This window comes from Dreissena polymorpha, chromosome 2 (genome assembly GCF_020536995.1).
Source record: "Dreissena polymorpha isolate Duluth1 chromosome 2, UMN_Dpol_1.0, whole genome shotgun sequence".
Taxonomy (NCBI): domain Eukaryota; kingdom Metazoa; phylum Mollusca; class Bivalvia; order Myida; family Dreissenidae; genus Dreissena; species Dreissena polymorpha.
Genome location: NC_068356.1, coordinates 7,352,735 through 7,375,364, shown reverse-complemented (window position 1 = coordinate 7,375,364; position 22,630 = coordinate 7,352,735). Strand labels below are relative to the sequence as shown.

At 35.8% G+C, this 22,630-nt stretch overlaps 1 protein-coding gene across 7 annotated transcripts in view; it reads right to left on the bottom strand.

Moving 5' to 3' along the window:
• LOC127865753 (multidrug resistance-associated protein 1-like) overlaps positions 1-22,630 on the bottom strand; it is a 198,965-nt gene that overhangs the window by 116,337 nt on the left and 59,998 nt on the right. For all 7 annotated transcript variants that reach the window (XM_052405698.1, XM_052405695.1, XM_052405694.1 and 4 more), the window contains exons 12-21: positions 21,993-22,139; positions 14,282-14,366; positions 13,870-13,936; positions 10,898-11,024; positions 9,729-9,905; positions 7,753-7,920; positions 7,173-7,353; positions 5,391-5,460; positions 4,696-4,981; positions 3,320-3,536 (exon numbers count right to left, since the gene is read on the bottom strand). In XM_052405698.1, the coding sequence (XP_052261658.1) occupies positions 3,320-3,536; positions 4,696-4,981; positions 5,391-5,460; positions 7,173-7,353; positions 7,753-7,920; positions 9,729-9,905; positions 10,898-11,024; positions 13,870-13,936; positions 14,282-14,366; positions 21,993-22,139 (1,525 nt within the window). The remainder of the gene's footprint in view (positions 1-3,319; positions 3,537-4,695; positions 4,982-5,390; positions 5,461-7,172; positions 7,354-7,752; positions 7,921-9,728; positions 9,906-10,897; positions 11,025-13,869; positions 13,937-14,281; positions 14,367-21,992; positions 22,140-22,630) is intronic.

Here is a 22,630-nt window from a genome sequence, read left to right as displayed (position 1 = left end):
CTATTTTCCTAGAAAATATCATTCTACTTAACAAGTTCTGTCCATTATGTGATTCTGAGGTATAAAACATTGAAGCTGTTGTTATTCTTTAACTCAATATAGAATTACTAATACATAATGTTCTATGTCTGATTTCACACAATAAAATCTATATTTTTGTTCATAAACAGAAATTACATAGAAAACACCATCACAAACCTACATGATCTCCAACAAGGACAAAGCAATATTAAACAAAAACTTAAATCCATATAATGCATGAAGCAGTTCTACACATGACTTTTGTTTCATTTTCTTCATCTCTAGGAAAATGTGAATGATGTGTGATGATATTCAGTGTGGGAAAGGGTGTTAAAAGCAAAGGTGCTCAAAACTAGCTTATAATATGGTCAACCAAGCCACAACAACTGCAAAAAAACAACATTTCACACTTAAAAATATGGCAATTATGAATCTGAGGCCGTCGTGGCCTTAATATTGTCAACATTCTGACATTATATCATCAAGATTGAGCCATACATATGTCTTCTAGTGTACATGTGTATATGAGTTGCCTAAGATTTGACCTTGTGATCTAATTTTTTACCCACATACCCAGATTGGCTTATGGCCTATATATTGGTAAAATACACAATTTGAATCCCTTTTCATAAAAGTCAAGTCAATAAATGTGGCTTCTAGTGTGATAACAAGGTTTTTCTAGGACTTCACCTAGACCTTGACCCACATTCAAATCTGCATTGACACTGTCAAAGTAAATTTGCTGACTCAGTTTCATCAAGATTGACTCATAAATGTGACCTATAGAGTGGTACAGGGTACTTCTAAGATTTAAACTTGTGACCTAGGAAGTGGACATGTGTGACCCACATTCCGACATGGCCTAGACATTGTCAAGGTATACATTCAGTGGAAGTTACATTGACATTGAGTCATAAATATTGTTTCTAGAGTGGTTATGATGGGATTTTACCGGTTGGTCTTGTTTTTATTGCACATTACCCAGATTCAAACTTGATATTGTAAAAAGTAGTGCTGCAACAATATTCCGGTATATCGGTATATATCCCAATACGCAATCAGCATATTGTATTGTGATACGATTTTCGTCATACCGGTACGAAAATTTTACAAACATGCATCTACATTTCGTTCAGAAAAGCCATCCAAAATAATGATATCAAGGTAAACAAAACAAAGCGGTATTTTGTAAAAATAAATTGTTACGTAAACATGGCATTCTTAAAAGTCTATTATACAGAGTAGCATTGTTACATGGGAGCATTCATTCTATGCTTTTAAACGAATTATCTTTGAATTAATTACGCACAACTAAATGTTTCGTTCGATTTTGAAATGAGCATTATTAAATTTGTAATCCGAATTTCGGAAACACGCTTCCGAAATGTAATGCTAACGCGACAATAAAAAAAGTGCTTTATTTTTTTCTCAATAAAAAGCGCGCGAAAATTAAACAGACATGTAGAACATAGCGTGCAAAGTGTGGGTGTATTTGTGTTGTATAAAACGGGAACATCACGTCAGGCGATTTACGCGTGTTCAGTGGGAAAAAAACCGCCCGATTGGAAGTTATTTCATCACATCTTTAAATATTAACAAATGCCTAAATGTATTTGATATTTAAGAAAATTGGTGAATGTTTGTGTTTTGTGTTATTCTTGAGCATTTTTATAGTAAACATTTACCAGAATTTGCTTTAGAACTGGAATAAATGGGATTATCGGGTAATTGGGGAGTTATAATTCTGGTACAAGTAAGCAATATATTGCGATATATTGCAATACGGGTTTTTGAGCTGACAATATATCGCAATATGCTTTTTGGCGTATTGTTGCAGCACTAGTAAAAAGTAACATTCTGACAAAGTTTTATCATGATTGAGTAAAAAATATGGCCTCTAAAGTTGTAACAAGGTTTATTGAAGATTGGACTTGGTGACCTTGTTTACGGAAGTTTGTAACCCAGATTCAACAATAGGCTAGATATAATTGTCTAGTCAAGATAAACATTTTGACAATATTTTATCACGATTGAGTCATAAATGCCAACTATACGCCAATGTTACAGAATATTTTTAATAGAAAACAGTATTATTTATACAAAATAGACTTGACTGACCATCCAGGCAACGGTAAATTGAGCTTAACACTACTAAGAACACAGGCAACACCAAACATACATACATAATATCAACAGTGGAATATTTGGTTAGTGTAGCATGCATTCAGCAAAACTAATTTTCACAACATGAAGTAGGTTATGCTAATAACAGAAACTCTAAATAGGAACTACATTCATATTTAAAAAGAATTAAGTAAAGTTTGTACATTGTATGTATTGTTTTGTTTTTTAATTAAATATAAAATGCACAAAATATAAGATACATTTAAATTGTTGTTACTGATAATGCCTCTTTAAACTTAAGTATAATTAACCCTAAAAAGGTGTTGATTGAATTGTATAATTAATATATATCATACTAATATTTGATGCTAAATAACAACCAGTTCACATATTGATAGGACATAAATAAAGGTTCTTTCTTACTAGCTTCAAAGTTCTCTTAAAAGTTTACTTTCATGAAAACAATATATATCTTAATAACAATAATATTTTTTTTACACAGAACTTATAGGTTTTTAAACAAATATTATATCAGGTTTGCATCTCAAAATGAAACCATTACAATAAGCAGTTAAGAAAAAACTTCCTGGGATTCTGGGAAAGAATACATTCATAATGCACTATAACACACACACACACACAATAATTTGAAGTAACTAGCTTGCATACTATTTACATGCACAAAAAGATGATTTAGTAATACATTACAAAATAATGTGTACACAAACAGTACATCTGACACCCATGCAAAGACGATATTATCATATATATATTTCTCAATAATACAAAAAGAATATAAATAATAACATTTATAAATATCAAATTATTAATAGATCTCTCGAAAACAACAAGTTTGTCATCCCATTGGACTATTATTCAAATCTGAATTTCAGATCACCAATACAGATATCCTTAATTTATATACAGCTAGAGCATTTAATTCTACATAAAAAATTCTCAATCAAAATGCTTAAACATGCTCTTGTTCTTTAATGTATGTGGATTTTTTTTTATTTCATCAACAACAAAAAAGAATCTTTATCATGAAAAGTATTTCCAAATGGGTATATTGCCTTAATGGAATGCAAAACTATTGTAAAAAAATTCTTTCTTAGAAATAGTATATTTACGCTCAGGTCCCATATGTTAGTACTAAGTATAGATTATTGCTGACCTTGTACAAAGCCCAGTAGCCCATAGATGCCAAGCCTGAGCTGTTGTTGTGCGGGGTCGGTGGTGCCGTTGAGCTTGGTGGCATCGTTACTCCAGTCACTGAGCCAGATGTTGGAGTAGAGACTGGCCGCATTGTACAACACGTAGAACAGCACCGTGATCACACTGAGGAAGATGCCCACCGCCTTCATGTACGCCATGAACACCCCCAGCTTTACCTGAAGATGGACGAAATATATGAGCTGCGGTCTTAGAAAACCCAGATAAATGCATGTGCATAATTTATTGTCCAAGAATAAGCCATGTTCACAGTATGCACAGGTAAATAAAGGATGACATTTTCCGCTTCCATGGAAAGACATAATCAAACAAGATGTGTTTGTGAAACACAATGTCCCCCTATATGACGTTTGAACTTGAAGGATGACCTTGACCTTGACCCTTCACCACTCAAAATGTGCAGCTCCTTGAGATACACACGCATTTCAAATATAAAATTGCTAGCTTCAATATTGCAGAAGTGACATTACATGAGCAATTTTGACCCATATATTTGACCTTGAAGGATGACCTTGACCTTTCACCACTCAAAATGTGCAGCTCCATGAGATACACATGCATGCCAAATATCAAGTTGCTATCTTCAATATTGCAAAAGTATTCATAAAATAAGCGATTTGGGCCACATATATTTGACCTCTGACCTTGTAGGATGATCTTGAGCTTTCACCACTCAAAATGTGCAGCTCCATGAGATACACATGCATGCCAAATATCAAGTTACTATCTTCAATATTGCAAAAGTTTTCATAAAATAAGCGATTTGGGCCACATATATTTGACCTCTGACCTTGAAGGATGACCTTGACCTTTCACCACTCAAAATGTGCAGCTCCATGAGATACACATGCATGCCAAATATCAAGTTGCTGTCTTCAATATTGCAAAAGTATTCATAAAATGAGCAATTTTGGCCACATATATTTGACCTCTGGCCTTGATGGATGACCTTGACCTTGACCTTTCACCACTCAAAATGTGCAGCTTCATGAGATACACATGCATGCCTAATATGAAGTTACTATCTTCAATATAGCATAAGTTATTGCAAAATGTTAAAGTTGGCGCAAACCAACCAACCAACCAGCCAACAGACCAACAGACCAACCAACAGACAGGACAAAAACAATATGTCCCCCACTACTATAGTGGGGGACATAAATATTACATCTACGCTGCTGATTGCAATATGATGACTCTTGTTTTTGTCAGGTTTTGACTTGGCTAATTTGGAAAGTTGTAAAAGTACTGTTAATTTGTTGAGTATAATAAAATTATCATCCCACCCCTAAACAACCAACAAGCAATAAACCCTACCCTTTCAGTCTCCATCTTTTCAGCCTCAATGAGTTTCTTGTCCTCTTTACCGCTCGCCTTTCCTCCATTTAGAATCCCTGACTTCTCCCCAGCGAGCTGAGTCTTGCTACCTGCTTCAGAAGTTTTAGTCTTGTCAGGGCTTGCTGCATCCTTCCTCAAGGCGTTGCTGTTCTTGTCAGGACTCCCATGAGCCTCTGATCTACGCCCAGAGGGGTCAGGTGTACCTGGGGGCGTGCTGACTGCATCAGACGCTGAACGCATTCTCTCTGATAATACAGAGACTTGCCTGAAATGGCAAATAGATGTGAACATTTGGAACATAATTTCAGTCATATAATGGTGACCAATAACAATAGCAGTTCATCCCTTTTCCGGAGCTAACCTAGCTTATTTAAGCAATTTACCAGTACTGTGCCCATATTCTTATGCCTGTAACTGACAATCACCCTACTTGGATCAGGGTAAGGGAGAATGCAAGTATAATAGTTTTTATCAGCAAACCACACAATTAGCTAGACATTGATTGGAACTTGTGAAACCGAAATTTGAAAAAGTAAATACCTATGACAAGTAACTTTCCCTATTACAACAAGTTTCATCTACATACATCACCTTAGCGTGACAAAATTTCTATGTATTACAATGTGCACTGAATATATAACAAATGCAAAAAATAAATGTGATACATGACTAACCTCTGTAAAACATCACTGCCTTTCACTAAAGAGCCAATGTCTGATATCATCTCTTGGTTAAGCTCCATGTCTGTAATACAGCAAAAACAAATGTACCAGCAATGTATAATAAACAATCAAAATGGCCAAAAAAGCTCTCAAACACTCATTTGGGTTCAATTATTCACACATCTGTTTGTAAAACATGCATGCCCCCCATATGGGCTGTCAGTTGTAGTGGCAGCCATTGTGTGAATACGTTTTTTGTCACTGTTACCTTGACATTAAATCAGTGACCTGAAAATCAATAGGGGTCATCTGCCAGTCATGATAAATGTACCTATGAAGTTTCATGATCCTAGGCCTAATTATTCTTGAGTTATCATCCGGAAACCATTTTACTATTTCGAGTCACTGTGACCTTGACCTTTGACCTAGTGACCTTAAAATCAAAAGGGGTCATCTGCCAGTCATGATCAATGTACCTATGAAGTTTCATGATCCTAGGCCTAAGGGTTCTTGAGTTATCATCCGGAAACCATCTGGTGGACGGACTGATGGACATATGCAAAACAATATACCCCCTCTTCTTCTAAAGGGGACATAATAAAGGTTTGTAAAAGATAGTTAGCTTATAAATTCAAAAACAAGTTCAAATACTTCATACACCAACAAAGGACAAAAATGTGCACCAAAATTTGGATATCCCAAATCCCAGCTTATGTTGATAAAAAGTAAACAAAATACCCAGGTGCAAATGTCAACATGCTCATAATTATCTGTTATATATTTCCACCCTTTTAGTCCTTAAACAATTTGAGATACAAGCAACAAAAAATACAACACACAGATGAAGTGGGTGCATCAAAATGCTATGTGTTTTTTCTTACAAATAAAGAAATAAGTGGATCACAATTACTGTTTCCCCAAATAAAACTTTAAATTGTAATGCATTTTAAACTCAAGCTTATGACAACATCTGTAAATATATTATTTTTTGTGTTGTTCTGCAAAGTTTGCAACATATATTTAATGACTCAAAAAGCTTTTAAACAACATCAAGAAATTCCCAACTTTGGTTAAAATCTACTAAGAAGGTTTATGAGTTGATTGGTTGATTGATGAAATGAGAAGCCTACGTAGAACGGTGATTAACTGGAAAAGCTATTCAATGTATGCCTTCAGTATGCTTAACAATATAACAATCCACACGGGTCAAATTGAAGTTATATAAAAAAACAAGATATGTGTTTGTCAGAAACACTTTGTCCCCTTCTGCGCTGCTTTGAAGCTATATATTTGACCTTTGACCTTGAAGGATGACCTTGACCTTTCACCACTCAAAATGTGCAGCTACATGAGATACACGTGCATGCCAGATATGAAATTGCTATCTTCAATATTGCAAAAGTTATTGCAAAATTTTACAGTTGGAGAAAACAAGCAAACTAACCAACCAACCAACATACTGGGCAAAAACAATATGTCCCCCACTATAGTGGTGGGGGAACGTAAAAAGCTGCGTTCTGGGACAAGTAGTTTAAATGCATGACTTATGTTTTAAGTGTTGTCAATGATTAGATATGAAGTCTGCAAAGCTTATCAGGGACAACACTTACCACTTGTATAGAGTTTTTTTTCCAAGAAAGTCTTGTCTAAACAAAATACCAGTCTAAGCAGAAACTGTCGTCCCTGATAAGCCTGTGCAGATCGCACAGGCTTATCTGGGATTACGCTTTACGCACATGTGTTAAGCCACGTTTTATCAGCACCAGGTCAAAATGTTGTTTAAGACCAACCCACCTGCAACGTTTTCCTTCTCCATCTCCTCTGTGAGGTAGTTCTTAAGGAACTGAGCGAAAGCCCCGTCATGTGACAGAAGCTGCCTGTACGAGCCTATCTCCGATATCTGCCCATCCACCAGAACCACAATGGTGTCCACCTGGGGCAGGAACCCCACACCGTGAGTCACCAGCACCCGCGTCTGAACATAGGAATATATAATAGAGAATATGAGCCTTACTCTGGCAATCTATGCTTCCTGATCATGCACTTTGAAAATAGGAGGGCTGATGCTTGAAATGGAAACATGACTACCTGAATGAACAAAGACCTGACCTTGGTACGGACAATGCCTAAAATGCCTTATAAATTCCAGAGAGCATGCAGAGCAATGAAAATGTCCTACTTTTGAAAAATAATTCAAGGGGAAAAATATGACAATATGTGCATGTTCACATGTAAGAATGCTGCATAGAAAGGTTTCCACGTGATGCCCAACAAACGGTTTGAAACATGCAATTGGGTGGGTTAACTTACGATTAAGGTATACCTCAGCAGATGATTTGATGCTATATATTGTTAATGTATACCACCATAGTACCTTATCCTTCAGCATTCCGTTGGGTCCAATGACATTGTCAAAGAGGTGTTTTCCCACATGTGAGTCGACTGCACTGAGAGGGTCGTCCAGCAAGTAGAGGTCTCTCTCCTGGTAGACAGCCCTCGCCAGGCTAACGCGCTGCTTCTGACCACCTGACAGGTTGATACCCTGAAGGGTGAGGAACAATTGAAGAAACTTGGATAAATACAGGAATCAGATGGCAGACTCTTTCGACAAATTAATGGCAATTCAGCTTTCATTGATCACAATACAAAACAAGACGTGTTTGTCAAACACTATGTCCCCCCAATATATCTGACCTTTGACCTTGAAGGACGACCTTGACCTTTCACCTCTCAAAATGTGCAGCTCCATGAGATACACATGCATACCAAATATCAAGTTTCTATCTTCAATATTGCAAAAGTTATGGCCAATGTTAACAAACAGACAGGGCAAAAACAATATGACATAAAAAATACAGTTCAACACAAAGCAAAAGATGCAAACACCTGTATTTTTTTTCTTTACATGTTTGGACACCAGTATTTTATTCCCTTTTTTATCTAAATTTTCGGACAAAAAAAGTGCCCAAAATCTTATGAGTTATTACGGTATGTCAGCAATAAAACACATAAGTAACAGTTAAGTCAGCAGACATATCTTGTTCTCAACATTTAACTGAAACTTTCATGACATAAATTGTCTCCTGAAAGCCAAAAGAAGCATGTGTTAATATTTAAAATGTAATAAGCAATTATCATTTAAATATAAGCGATTTGGACATAAGTTTTGTCCAAGCCCAACCTGAATGTATATTAGCATAAATTGCTTTAATTACGGACTATCACTATTTTAAAATTTGTGACAAACAACCTAAATAATTTATACGAGCCTTGCTTTTAGAAAACAGGGTTTAATGCACGTGTGTAAAGTCCCCACAGGCTAATCAGGGACGCCACTTTCCGCCTCGATCGTAATTTTTGTTTAAAGATAGTTTCTTCTTACAGAAAATCCAGTTAAAAGGGAAAGTTTTGTCCCAGATTAACCTGTGCAGTCCACACAGGTTAATCTTGTATGACACTTTACACATATGCCTTTAACCAGTTTTTACAGTGCAGTCCGCACAGGTTAATTTTGTACGACACTTTACACATATGCCTTTAACCAGAATTTACAGTGCAGTCCACACAGGTTAATCTTGTACGACACTTTACACATATGCCTTTAACCAGTATTTACAGTGCAGTCCGCACAGGTTAATCTTGTACGACACTTTACACATATGCCTTTAACCAGTATTTACAGTGCAGTCCGCAGAGGTTAATCTTGTACGACACTTTACATATATGCCTTTAACCAGTATTTACAGTGCAGTCCGCACAGGTTAATTTTGTACAACACTTTACACATATGCCTTTAACCAGTATTTACAGTGCAGTCCGCACAGGTTAATCGTGTACGACACTTTACACATATGCCTTTAACCAGTATTTACAGTGCAGTCCGCATAGGTTAATCTTGTACGACACTTTACACATATGCCTTTAACCAGTATTTACAGTGCAGTCCGCACAGGTTAATTTTGTACGACACTTTACACATATGCTTTTAACCAGTATTTACTGTGCAGTCCGCACAGGTTAATCTTGTATGACACTTTACACATATGCCTTTAACCAGTATTTACAGTGCAGTCCGCACAGGTTAATCTTGTACGACACTTTACACATATGCCTTTAACCAGTATTTACAGTGCAGTCCACACAGGTTAATCTTGTATGACACTTTACACATATGCCTTTAACCAGTATTTACAGTGCAGTCCACACAGGTTAATCTTGTATGACACTTTACACATATGCCTTTAACCAGTATTTACAGTGCAGTCCGCACAGGTTAATCTTGTACGACACTTTACACATATGCCTTTAACCAGTATTTGCAGAGCGATGGTCATACATTATTGGACCTACCTTCTCTCCAATCTCTGTCTGGTCCCCAGCAGGCATGATGTCAAGGTCAGGCTGCAGGGCACAAGCATCTATCACCCGTCGGTAGAGGCTCACATCAGCAGACTTCCCAAACAGTATGTTGTCCTGAAACGTGGCATTCTGGATCCAGGCCTGCTGGGCTACATATGCCAGTGATCCCTGGAAACAGAGGATATGCATACAGCTTATAATAAAAAACAAATAATTTGTCTGAAACTAATTTTTAGGGATTTTCTTTCACACAAGAATTGAAATGTTTGACAAATGTTTCAGTAAGAAGTACTACAACCAAAGTATAAGCAAGAAGTTATGACGCTATATTTAAGGGGGAACCAGCTGACTTTAATAATATTTTACCGCATATGAATAAAGGCCCTCTACATAGAAGCTAAATAGGTTCTGGAATAGGGATGGAAAAATATTAATAATTTAAGTAAAGTATCCATTAAAGCTATTAAATTACACAAGTTTGTGACTTCTTAACTTCAAATAACATGTTAGATGACAATGAAGAACTAATTAACTCTTAAAAGAATGCAGATGAACCTTGTTTATATCAATCACATTAAAAATGAACTATAATTGATGATCAGATCAATATGAGATATTCGCTGAAATAGTTTCGCTTCCCTGTTGTGTTCTTCAGTACCGTAATGGCGGGGCGTGCGAGTAGTCAGGGGCGGCAGGGTTATTTATCTGATTTTGGGGAAAGGGCCTGGCCTTTTTTGAGGGGAAAAAAATTGCGCGAAACGCCGGATTTGGGGGGGGGGGGGGAATCACACGAAACGCCGGATTTTGGGGGAAAATAAGGAAAGTCTTAAATAATCAATTAAGCATATTTTACTGTTTTTAAAACAAATTCAAGGAAACAGAAAATTTAATTATGCAATATTTTTCTATTTTATACACTGGATCAGGTTAAATTGTATATTTAAAAGTTTAAAAAAAAAAAAAAAAAAAAAAATTTTTTTTTTTTTTGAGGGGAAAATGAAATCTAGGAGAAAATTTGCCAGCTGAGGGGAACAAAAAATCGCAGGGGAAAGGGCCGATTTTCGGCGGCTCACAAAGAAGGAAAAAAAAACCTGGACGGTAATACATGAGTTATTATTTTCTGGGATTTTCTATTGACTGTGCGTCCTATTTTCTCCTACCTTGATATTGACTGTGCCCCCTATTTTCTCCATCTCGCCCAGCATGGCCTGCAGCAGGGATGACTTCCCACTGCCCACTGTGCCCACCACCGCTATCAGGCTGCCCACTGGACCCTCCAGATTGATACTGATATGAAGGTATATTCCAAACAATTGAAACAGATTTTTTTCATTTATAATTTACTTTAAGGGAAATTTCACATACTGTAAAACCATTATTATTCGTCAGGCATTAATTTTCGTCTGTTTCGTCAGTGGACTGAGTGAAAAATTTAAGATTCTAACAAATAATCATGTCCAATATCCAACGTAATCCATGCATACATACTTTGTCTGTTCCATAATCAAGGTAAATTCGGTCTTGACACAAAGGGGTGCACATTATACAGTGCACTTAGCTGACACATGGCATTTCTATAAAAAGCGGATCCAGTTAAGCTGTATCGAATGAGTTGACTCCGTTTAGGAAGAATAGTAATGATTAGCGCTAATTGTTAACAACTTTATAACCCATCGTGTGTACTTTTTTTCAAGGGTGTTGACTAATTGGCAATCGGCTTCGTTGTTTCAAGGGGTAATTCAGTCCCGTTAATCTGCTAATCATTACAATGAACTTGTCAATGGAATGAAATAATAATGGCCCATTACTATCACCTGATAACAAGACAATTTAATTGGCATGTGACAAACAGGACTCCCAAGTGTCCTACCTTTGCCCCACCACGATTTGTAGCAACTGCGAATCTGCGATTATTGCAGGCATGTTTTACAAACCAATCGGATATTGACGCCTTTTTTTTTCAAAATCAGAAATTGGCGAATTTAAGTGCTGATGAAATAGTCATTTTTTTTAAATTACGAAATTTCATGCTGACGAAAATAAATGGTTTCACAGTATTTTGCCATTAAGTCCAGCCAAATATAATCCACAATTATTATTCTGACAGCAACTCACAATGCAAGGTGAATGAAACCAAAACTACCAAGAGATTCTTACTTCAGAACATTTAAATGTTAGTTGGTGTTTTGAGAAGTTCCACGTCACAAAGTTATATCCTCTTCTGGTTGTTATTATCAAAATTAAATATTACTTTCGTCATTAGCTTGGTACCATTATCCAGATATTTCATACTGTTTTAAGATTTAAGGGCAATAAACCTGGTGTTTCTTGTACACATATACTTCAATGATCATAGGAAAATCATCTAAGACTGGAGAGGATGAAATCAACGTCTTTTTTCTGAACGATGTTTTCTTTGCACATATATTTTTCTCAAGGTAAATAATTCCAGTATTTCTGGTCAAATGTTGCTTATATTTGACTTCAGCTGATTCTTATTGTACAAATTCTACAATACTGGAGAAACAAGCAAATTCATTGAATTGATATCCCCCACCAATATGCTTCTGGACACAAGTGTTATATTTGACACTTAAATAAGAATTTTTTCAAGATACAATGGGCCATAACTCCATTGTTAACAGATGGTGTACAATGCCATTTGCCGTGAATCATCCTCTTATCCATAAATATACTCCTACCAAGTTTCAATGAAATCCCCCAAAGCACTTCCAAGATATGGCTCCGGACACACAAAAAAGAATTTTTTCAAGATACAAAGGGCCATAACTTCGTTATTAACAGATGGTGTACAATGCCATTTGGCGTGCATCATCCTCTTATCCATATATATATACTCATACCAAGTTTCAATGAAATCCGCCAAAGGACTTCCAAGATATGGCTCCGAACAGACGGAAAGATGGACGGACGGACAACGCCAAAACAATATCCCTCCGCTTATGGCGGGGGATAACAAGCGCACCGCATAGCGGGTGCCAACGCTCAGCTGTGGGTGCAGTTTTGAATAAATGAAAGCTTGTCTGAAGTGACCTTGACCTTTGACCTAAAAATGGGTGTGGCGTGTAGAACTCATCAAGGTGCATCTACATATGAAGTTTCAAAGTTGTATGTAGAAGCACTTTGATTTTAGAGCCTATGTTAAGGTTTTAGCACGACGCAGACGGCAAACGGCAGACGCCGCACGACAAGCTGGCTATGACAATACCTCGGGTTTTCTCAGAAAACAGCCGAGCTAAAAATGTATAACATACTGTAAAAGTCTTTTGGTGAAACTAAGAACTTTTTGAAGCAAAATAGATGGTTTCATATATGGAGTAATCTCCCATGCCATAAATGAATTACATCCAAATAACCCTTCACCACTTAGATACGTGTTTTGATGTATCTGTAGTCCATTAGAAAGTTATATTTAATTAAAGACCTTTCTTACTAGATTCAAGTTGTAAAGGCTTCATTTCCAACCCTTAGATACTGATGAGCAGCAAACAGCATAATGCCTGAACAGACTGCGAGTTACTCGCAGACTGTTCTGATTTATGCTGTTTGCACATAGCTGTTTTCACTTTGCTTCTGACAGGGAAAGTGACAATAGATTGATCTATTATTGTAATACATGTACAGAGCCTTTGTCTGATGTAGAATACAACAAATCTTGTATTAGAAATATTTCCAGAATTTCTTGACAACAAACGCAAACATTTGTCTGTATGAACATTTTTTAACAGTATTCTTGCATTTATCCCCTCTAATTCTCTAATAAACATGGCAGTTGCATCAAAATAATTGTACATACATGTAATACTCAGGTTATTCATAAGTGGTGGCTAATGAATTATTCTGACTTCTCTTGCCACCTGAGCGATCAACTTGATTTTGTCTTCCCCCATCTCAGATTTGTGTCGCCATGGCTAGTGGGCAAGTGAAAATTTATATCCCTTCAGTTATCATGTTGGGTAAGCAATAAGCCAAGAAACAAGTGCTGAAGCCCTCTTGCTGTTGGTGTACAGATGGTGCTTTTTGTTTATGACGTATTACACATGCACCACTCTTTTAGCAACATTATATTGCAAAAGGGATTTTTTCAGAGACAGGTGAAGAATTCTCTTACCCCCTTAGGGTGGATTTCCCAGTTTTCTCCCATGAAAATTCTCCATCCTTCACTGAGAATGCGTGTTCTGTAAAACAAGAAATAACATTTACCTTCGCAATGTGGCAAACGCTGTAAGGATAACTCAACATCATAACATGCGTAACCTCCACAGCATAATCATTTTTTACACAATTTAGAAAACACGTGCGTAAAAATCTTAAATTTGGAGATAAGAGACAAACTGAAAAATGTATTGCTTTTCAATGAAAACAGACAAAGTTACACATCCAGAGTTGACAAGTTCGGTCATGTTCATATGAACTCCTCTCTTTGATCATTGGCATTAGAATAAAAAAATGTATTTAAAACTGCAAGTTTATCTTGACAGCATTAAAGGTATAATAATACCCCGTACTACAGTGCTACCTACTTGCACCAGAATCCCTCTGTACTGCATCGAGGTCCAGTTCATCATTGCCCAGGAAATTACGCAATCTGGCCAAGGACACACGCACCTAGAAAACAGTAAACATTAATGCATTATGTATTAATACAATGGCAACATATGTTAAACAAGCAAATTTGTTGAATTGATATCCCCCACTAATATGCTTCTGGACACAAAAGTGTTATATTTGACACTCAAACACGCATTTTTTCAAGATACAAAGGGCCATAACTCCGTTATTAACAGATGGTGTACAATGCCAAAGCACTTCCACGATATGGCTCCAGACACAAAAGTGCTTGACGGACGGAAAGACAGACGGACGGACAACGCCAAAACATTATCCCTCCCCCTATGGCGGGGGATAATAACATGGTATGAGTCTTGTCTTGAAGACATTTCCACCTTTTTTTTAAATGTAAACAAGTTGTCATTTAAAATGATCATTGCCATCTAAAATGTAATATATTCTAGATAAACCACAATTTGAACAAGGACATGAAGCCGGGAGGAGCAAGGTTTCATGGTCTCAGTAGTGGACAGGTAAGCCCCTTGACAAAATACCAACAATTTAGTCTTGTACCAAGTATTACTTTCAGCAAGACTTTTGCCAAGCAATATAAATTATGTCCCCTACTGGCTCCACCATTGTCAGAAATTCCACCATTGTCAGATTTTTTATATATATATATTTGTTGCATAAGCAACCAGAATTTTTGACGTAGGAACAAAATGAAATGACGTGCATAATGTCCATATTGCCATCTATCCATGTTTCAAGTTTCATGAAAAAATATGAAGAACTTTTAAAGTTATCGCAGGATCCAGAAAACCACCATTTTCAGCAGTATTTCTAGTCTATTTGTTGCCATAGCAACCAGATTTTTTGACGTAGGAACAAAATTTAATGACGTGCATAATGTCCATATTGCCATCTATCCATTTTTCAAGTTTCGTGAAAAAATATTAAGAACTTTTAAAGTTATCGCAGGATCCAGAAAAGTGTGACTGACAGACAGACAGACAGAGCGCAAACCATTAGTCCCCTCCGTTGAAACCGGTAGGGGACAATAATCAATTGCTTTAGATAAAATGATTGCTCTAAAATGTCCTTGTTTTTACACTGAGACTGGTTTTGTGGTCCATAATTTTTTCGGTTCTGATAAAAGAAGTTCTTTATACGTGCAAAACATATTTTGTCTTGAAAATGTGCTTCTTTTTTATGCTACAAGTCTAGGTGGTTTTGTTGTAAAGAGACACTCACAAGTCTATGCCTGTATATAAAAACAGGAGCAGACACACAAAGGGACTATTGTACTGATTGATTTGAAAAATCATTGATTTCCTTACAAGCACAACCTAACTTACAAACATCAACCCATCCTTGCACAACCCCTATGCCTGGGCAGCCCTAATTTTTTTACTCCATAAAACCAATACACTGTAACTCCAATATAATGCGGATGACGGGGTCCAAGCCACGCAACAGCGTTATAAACGGATCCGCGTTATAAGTTTTGAGCTCATTTATTGCAGGGGGCTATAACACAGGTATCGTATAGCCTATAATATAGGTACTGTGTATTACCATTCTGTGTTGTCATCCGAGAATACATGCATATAAACCAAATTGTATCGATAACATTATACATACCGCTTTTCTAATGCGCACATTTATCCGATAATCCAATAAAGTTACATCACTTAAAAAAAATAAAATCTTGAACATTTATGATGATAAATATGTTTACGAATTTAATAAACACAACTATATGCATATGCCATTTTTCAGAAGTGTAAAGAGGACAGTGCATTATGGGGCAGAGCTTTTATTGGTGAATTTAAATTTAGATTGAATGCAGTACGTTACATGTACAAAGAAAAGTTTTATTGCGTCAAACGCCGTCATGTAAAAAACGTGCTTTCCGGGGACTTTCTGATACCGGGCAAAAATGAAAGTGAATCTCTGTTAACAATTACACTGCCTTAGCATGCAAATAAATCGTCTGGATTATTTAATTAATTTCTTGTACAAGAACTGAATTAAATGACTAAATACTAGAATGATAATGAAATGACAGAAAAACTTGTTTTATACTGTGCGCAGTTTATTTCAAAGCCGCTCCTTTATTATGGAGTCAAACTGCAATCCTTTCAAAGTAAGAATGTTTTTATCGATTTTAATAACTTTAATTCTATAATTATCCGGCTTGCACTTAACTTATTGAAATTAGCGCACTGTACCGCTCTGACAGGGAATACATGTAATAAACACTGACACGCGAGTTTTTCACACCTTTATTGACATTACACAACAGATTAACACCAATTAGCTGTCTGTGTTGTTTAACCTCAGAGCTATTAAAATCGGTTCAATGGACGGTATAATAAAGCAATCAAGATATGATCGCCGCCATCTTTCAATTGTCTGAAAATACATGAAATTGCATAACATGGATTTGAATCAGAAATGGAAGGTTGGAGAAAAAACGGGATCCAAGACCCACCCGCGTTATATTGGATTCAGCGTTATAACGGAGAGCGTTATATTGGAGTTACAGTGTACAGATATTTTCACTTTGCTTTGAACAGTTAACAGAAATGCATGACGGTCACCAGTTTAACCCTTTCCCCCATAAGAAGCAAAGTGAAAATGGCTTTTGCAACCAGCATAAAACCTGAAAAGACTGCGAGTTACTGTTTGCTGCTCATCAGTATCTAAGGGTTGAAAATGAAGCCTTTATAACTTGAATTTAGTAAGAAAGCTATATAATAATATTTAACTTTCTAAGGGACTACAAATGCGTAAAAATACATATCCAAGTGGTAAAGAGTTATTAAGCAAATCCTTGCAAGACAACTTTAACATTGAGATACACAGATTCATACACTAGACAGCCAATACAAACTTTTTGTAATCAAGAATGGAAGACATCCTGGACACCAAAAATACAACTTACAGGGAAAAAGCCCCTGTGTTTTTATCAATATACAGCATTCAATTAAAAACCAGGACAATTGAGGAATTACGTTTATCTATGCTCATTTGTATGACACCAACAAGACTGTTCTTCGAGATGATGTTTTACAAACAGATTAAATGTTCTTATATTTTACATATATTGTTTTATTTGGCATCAGATGTGAAATGAACAACAATAAATACTTGAACAGAATGTTAAAGCCTGACAACTGAGTCCATATTGAGAAGACATTAACATATAACATAAAATTGTCCTTTGACCACCTGAGGCAATGTCAACACTGATTTGTGAAGCTACATTTAGAAAATTAATGTTCTAAAAAAAGGCAGCTGACATAGAAAACAAAAAATGTTCCAGAAGGATATGAGTCACAATTTTAAGAGACTTCACCGATTTCCTTTTTTGAAAATTTCATTACATGTATTCAAAAAACACACTAATATTTTGAGTAATCTTTTATGATTATATTGTCAAGAAAGAAAGGAAATAATTTTGCTGCCCTCAGCAGGATTTGAATCTATGACCTTTGATAACAAAATATGCTTCAACTGGCCATTTCAGGCTTTAGAAATGCACAGTTAATTTTAAACACCATGTAAGCAACATATACATGAATTATAAATGAAAAGCGTAATATAAAAAAATCAAAAGTAAAGTTTCCTACCACAAATCAGTACCTTAGATCTTCAAAATAACTTTATGATAAATAAGTTTGGTCTTCTCTTTTCCTTTAAAGCGAGATTATACAATTTTGTCAAATATTTACGAATTTATATAAAATGTGTAAAAAACTTATTATACATATTTTCCAGTATAAATTAAAATAAAAGTTAAGAAGAACATGTGTTGAAAAATGCGAAATAAGCCAGATATTTAATTCTGAAATAAAAAATGTCTGTACAGTCGAATTCGCCAGCATGTAAATCATGCATGTACGATGTGAATCTAAATTTAGTTTAACAGATCATTTTAAATTCCTGCAACGATATATATTCATATGACACACAAACACTAACTCTGATCCTAATAAAAGCACGAATGCTTCGGTTATTGTAGGAAAATATGTACGAAATATCTTCGTCACAATCGGCTCAGGGCGCTTATTTGTCTTTGCTGCATTTTATGAAATTCATCTTCAATGTATAATTTTTCTTGCCTATTTCATGTTATTGTAACATATTTATATCAATATATTACAATATAACACATATAAAAATTGTATAATCTCGCTTTGATTGACTGTTTAATACTATAATATAAGTCGTAACAAACCTCAAAATTGAAAAAACTCACTGACCAGAATTAAAGTCAATAACAAATATTTAAGAAATAGTAAACCCCACTGAGGTCCCTATGGCATAATAATGGCCAGCCAGGCAGCCACAAACCGTATATGGACCGAAGCCGTAGGCTTCGGTCCATATACAGTTTTTGGCTGCCTGGCTGGTCACTATAATGCCATTGGGACCGAAGTGGAGTTTACTATTTCATATATTACACCGAAGAGCATCCCATGTATCATTGTAAAGTGTTGTACCGGCTTTCCGTACTTTTATTTTTCATGCAACTGAAGGCGCAAACGATGACGTATATCGTGTGACGTAGTTTCTCTGACGAAACATTCCAGTTGGAACTATATTCTCTGGATGTTAAGGCATCGAACGAATGCAAAATGTATTTCGGATTGTGTGTTTATCATACATAATGCAGGTCTAAACTTCGATAAGAATACAATAAAATAGTGTGATTTAAAATAAGTTTTGATAAAGGGATGGACAAATAGAAAATGGAAGTGAATATCGTTTCAACTTTATTGTTATAAACATTGGATTAATATTGGCATTGAGGTAAGCGTGTCGTTTATTCTAAATTGAGTTTTTTTTAACTCTTTGTAAAGCTGAAATAGTGTCAATGCTGTTCAATAAAACGCTTCAACACAGTGCACATTTAGACCTAGTGGTGTGCAACCCCGAACGGTCCATATACAAAAAATAGTGACCGGTCCATATACTCTTAGGTTTCTCTATCGCATTTTACAGACTGAAACCGGTCAAATAGATATAGAAGGACCAATATCTCTGAGGTGTTATATATGTGTATAGGATTCAAATTGTCGTCACCGGAAACAAAGACACTGCATGTCCTAAAGATGTATGGGTAAGTTGCAGAAATTACTTATTTATAAGATACCGTATCAGTGAATACTTCAATTACTCAACTTAATCTCTCGTTAAGCTAACAGGTTTCAAAAAGACATCAAAATGGTAAATATGTCTGGTAAATATGCTGTTTTAAGAACATTGTGTTTATATTCCAAAATGAAAATGGAAAATTCCCAAGTAATTAATATCAGGTAGTTCTCACAAGAAAACACTTCAACATCCCCCTGTTCAAAATCTTAATATTTCCCCCTTAAATAACCTTAGAATTCTCCTCCCAATGTTAGCTTCATTTTGAACCACAGGCTAAATTTGAATAAATTGAAGTTATTGCTTTTGTGCATAATCTCTGCAACCTTCATGAACCAAGTTTGAGCATCATGCAATATGGCATTTTAGGCACAGCATTTGATTTGCGTTTAATAACAAAGTAAAATATAGACATTATTATCATGCCTATCTGAAAAAATTACCCTTCTGCTTTGAATTTCCCTACCTAAAAGTCAACGCCAAAAGGTTAGAAGAACATTTGAAAAGTGCAAAAGAGTTTGCTATATATTTCACAAAAAGTTATGACTTAGCATTTCAGCCACTAAAAACCTTGAATCCAGCAAATCATCACATCTAATACAAATTAGCAGCACAAGGCCAAAGAATACATTTCCATTTATTGGTTCAACAGAAACACTTGCTTTAATAATAGTTCTAATGACTTCGGGGTCTCAAAAAATGATATGATATTTGTTGAAAGGTTAACACTATTGATGGTAAATGCCAAGGACAAAATGTCATGCTTTAAGTAGTTTCTTTATTGAAAACATTGCTGGCACAGTGTATTTAATCAGATTTCAATGAATTGAAATGTTTTTTTAGTTTCCCATTACTGCAAAATTATTTATATTTGTTGGCATTAAATTTTGTGGTTATTAAACAAATTTATTCATGGATTTCTGGTTTTGGCATCTGTCGTTTTCAGATGTGTTTGCAATACATGTCCGCCATAAATTGCAGTAAAGAGTCACTGGCAGGAGGTCATAAATCTCACAAGCCATTCAACTAGATCAAACATTGTCATATTTTAATTGAAGTAAAAGTGTTCAACTCATCGCTAGTTGGAGAGGTCAATGCAAGGCATTGGGGGTTTAAATTGGCTGATGACTAGAATATGGAAAGGTCAATGCAAGGAATTAGGGGTTTAAATTGGTTGATGACTAGAATATGGAAAGGTCAATGCAAGGAATTGGGGGCTTAAACTGGTTGATGACTTGCCTATAAAAATGTCAATGCAAGGAATATGGGGTTTAAACTGGTTGATGACTAGAATATGGAAAGGTAAATGCAAGAAATTCGGGGTTTAAACTGGTTGATGACTAGCCTATAAAAAGGTCATTGCAAGGATTTGGGGTTTAAACGGGTTGATGACTGGCATATGGAAAGGTCAATGCAAGGAATTGGGGTTTTAAACTGGTTGATGACCAGCCTATTGAAAGGTCAATGCAAGGAATTGGGGTTTAAACTGGTTGATGACTGGCATATGGAAAGGTCAATGCAAGGAATTGGGGTTTTAAACTGGTTGATGACTAGCCTGACATCACTCTTAGCCCAGAATTAATCGTATAACACAAAAGTGTAAATAAACATTAACCTCACAGCAGCCTTATTCATATTATAAAGCAATAAATATAGGATCTGGCACGAGTTGTCATATCATACCATATTTTATTAAATTAGTTTAGGAATTTTGTTAGTTAGCGAGCATTTGGCGAGCTTACTAAAGAATTTCCTGGCCGAGTTTAATAAAATATGGTATGAAATGACGAGTGTCAGATCTTTTTTATCACATGCTTTTAAATGAGCAAATTAAATAAATATTAACGCAAACATAATGATAAATCCTGAATGTTGTTTACATTTCGTGACATCATTTGACTTTGCAACATCATTTCAGCAAAATTACAAAATGCGTTTGGTAAATCGAACAAAAATAAGCCAATATAAAAGGCTTTAAAAGTATATTACACATGCGTAAGATAAAAATATTTGTAATGGTTATATTACATGGGAAACAGGGTATGGCATGTGATAAAAGAGAAGAATAATTTGATGTTATTGCATTGAATTACTCAATGGTTAAAATCACTAAAGCAGCAGAATTACAAGTTTTAGAGGCATGAAATGAATGAGTACAAGTATTTGATTTCAGAACCTAGCATCATATACAATAAAATACAGATCATCAAAATGTATCTTAAGAAGAAGTAATACAAGTAGTAATATAAATGCAAGAAAACATAACTCAGAAGCATTATGATTACTGGGTATGAAAAAGATGTTCTGCCTTCAAAGTAATAACATTTTGTAATTTCAATACAAACCATTGAAAAATGTTGAATTTATTTCAATCTACAAACTTACCACATTTGGTGTGGACATACCAACCAATCGCGTGACTCCAGTATACGCCCAGCCAAATTTTGTTTGAGGGGGTATAAAGTATGTTGTACGATGTTTTATCATTCTTATTCGGTCTGATGAATTACATAGGCTCACCTGTACGATGTTAGAGATGACATTGGGCAGCATAGAGAGAGGGAACCGCAGAATGTTGAACAGTGATAGCGACACAAAGGCTTTCTCTGCGTCCAAGATGTTCTTGTCATCCACAAGCACATACACGGCAAATGTCACCAAGCACACCTGAAAGGAACATGGTATGCAAAAATGCGTCTTATGCCATATGGGCATTGCGCAATGTGGAGCTCTAGACCAGCCTGCACATTCATGATGTCTAGTCAGGAGCCATCTTGTCCCCTTAGACCAGTAACACAAAACCTTGCATGCATTTAGAGGACAGCTTAGCTCCTGAACAGATTGCGTAATTGCACAGGCTGGGCTGGAGCTTTCCTGGCTGCATATAGCGTAAGACAAAGTTTGGAAAGCACTCTCGAAATAGCCAGAGACTGGAAAGCTTTCAAAACGCACACTGCCAAAATTTTGTGTACACACTTTGTCCAGCTTTCTAATGGAAAACCACAGCTCATTGATTTAAAAGGTAATGCCCATGAAAAGAGAAAGTCATAACAACCAGAACAGTGCCTTTTGTGTTGTTAATGTTGTCTCCAACTTAATACGGAACACTTCACCCATACTTTTTTTCCAATGTTTGCAGGGAAAATATTTTTTAAAAG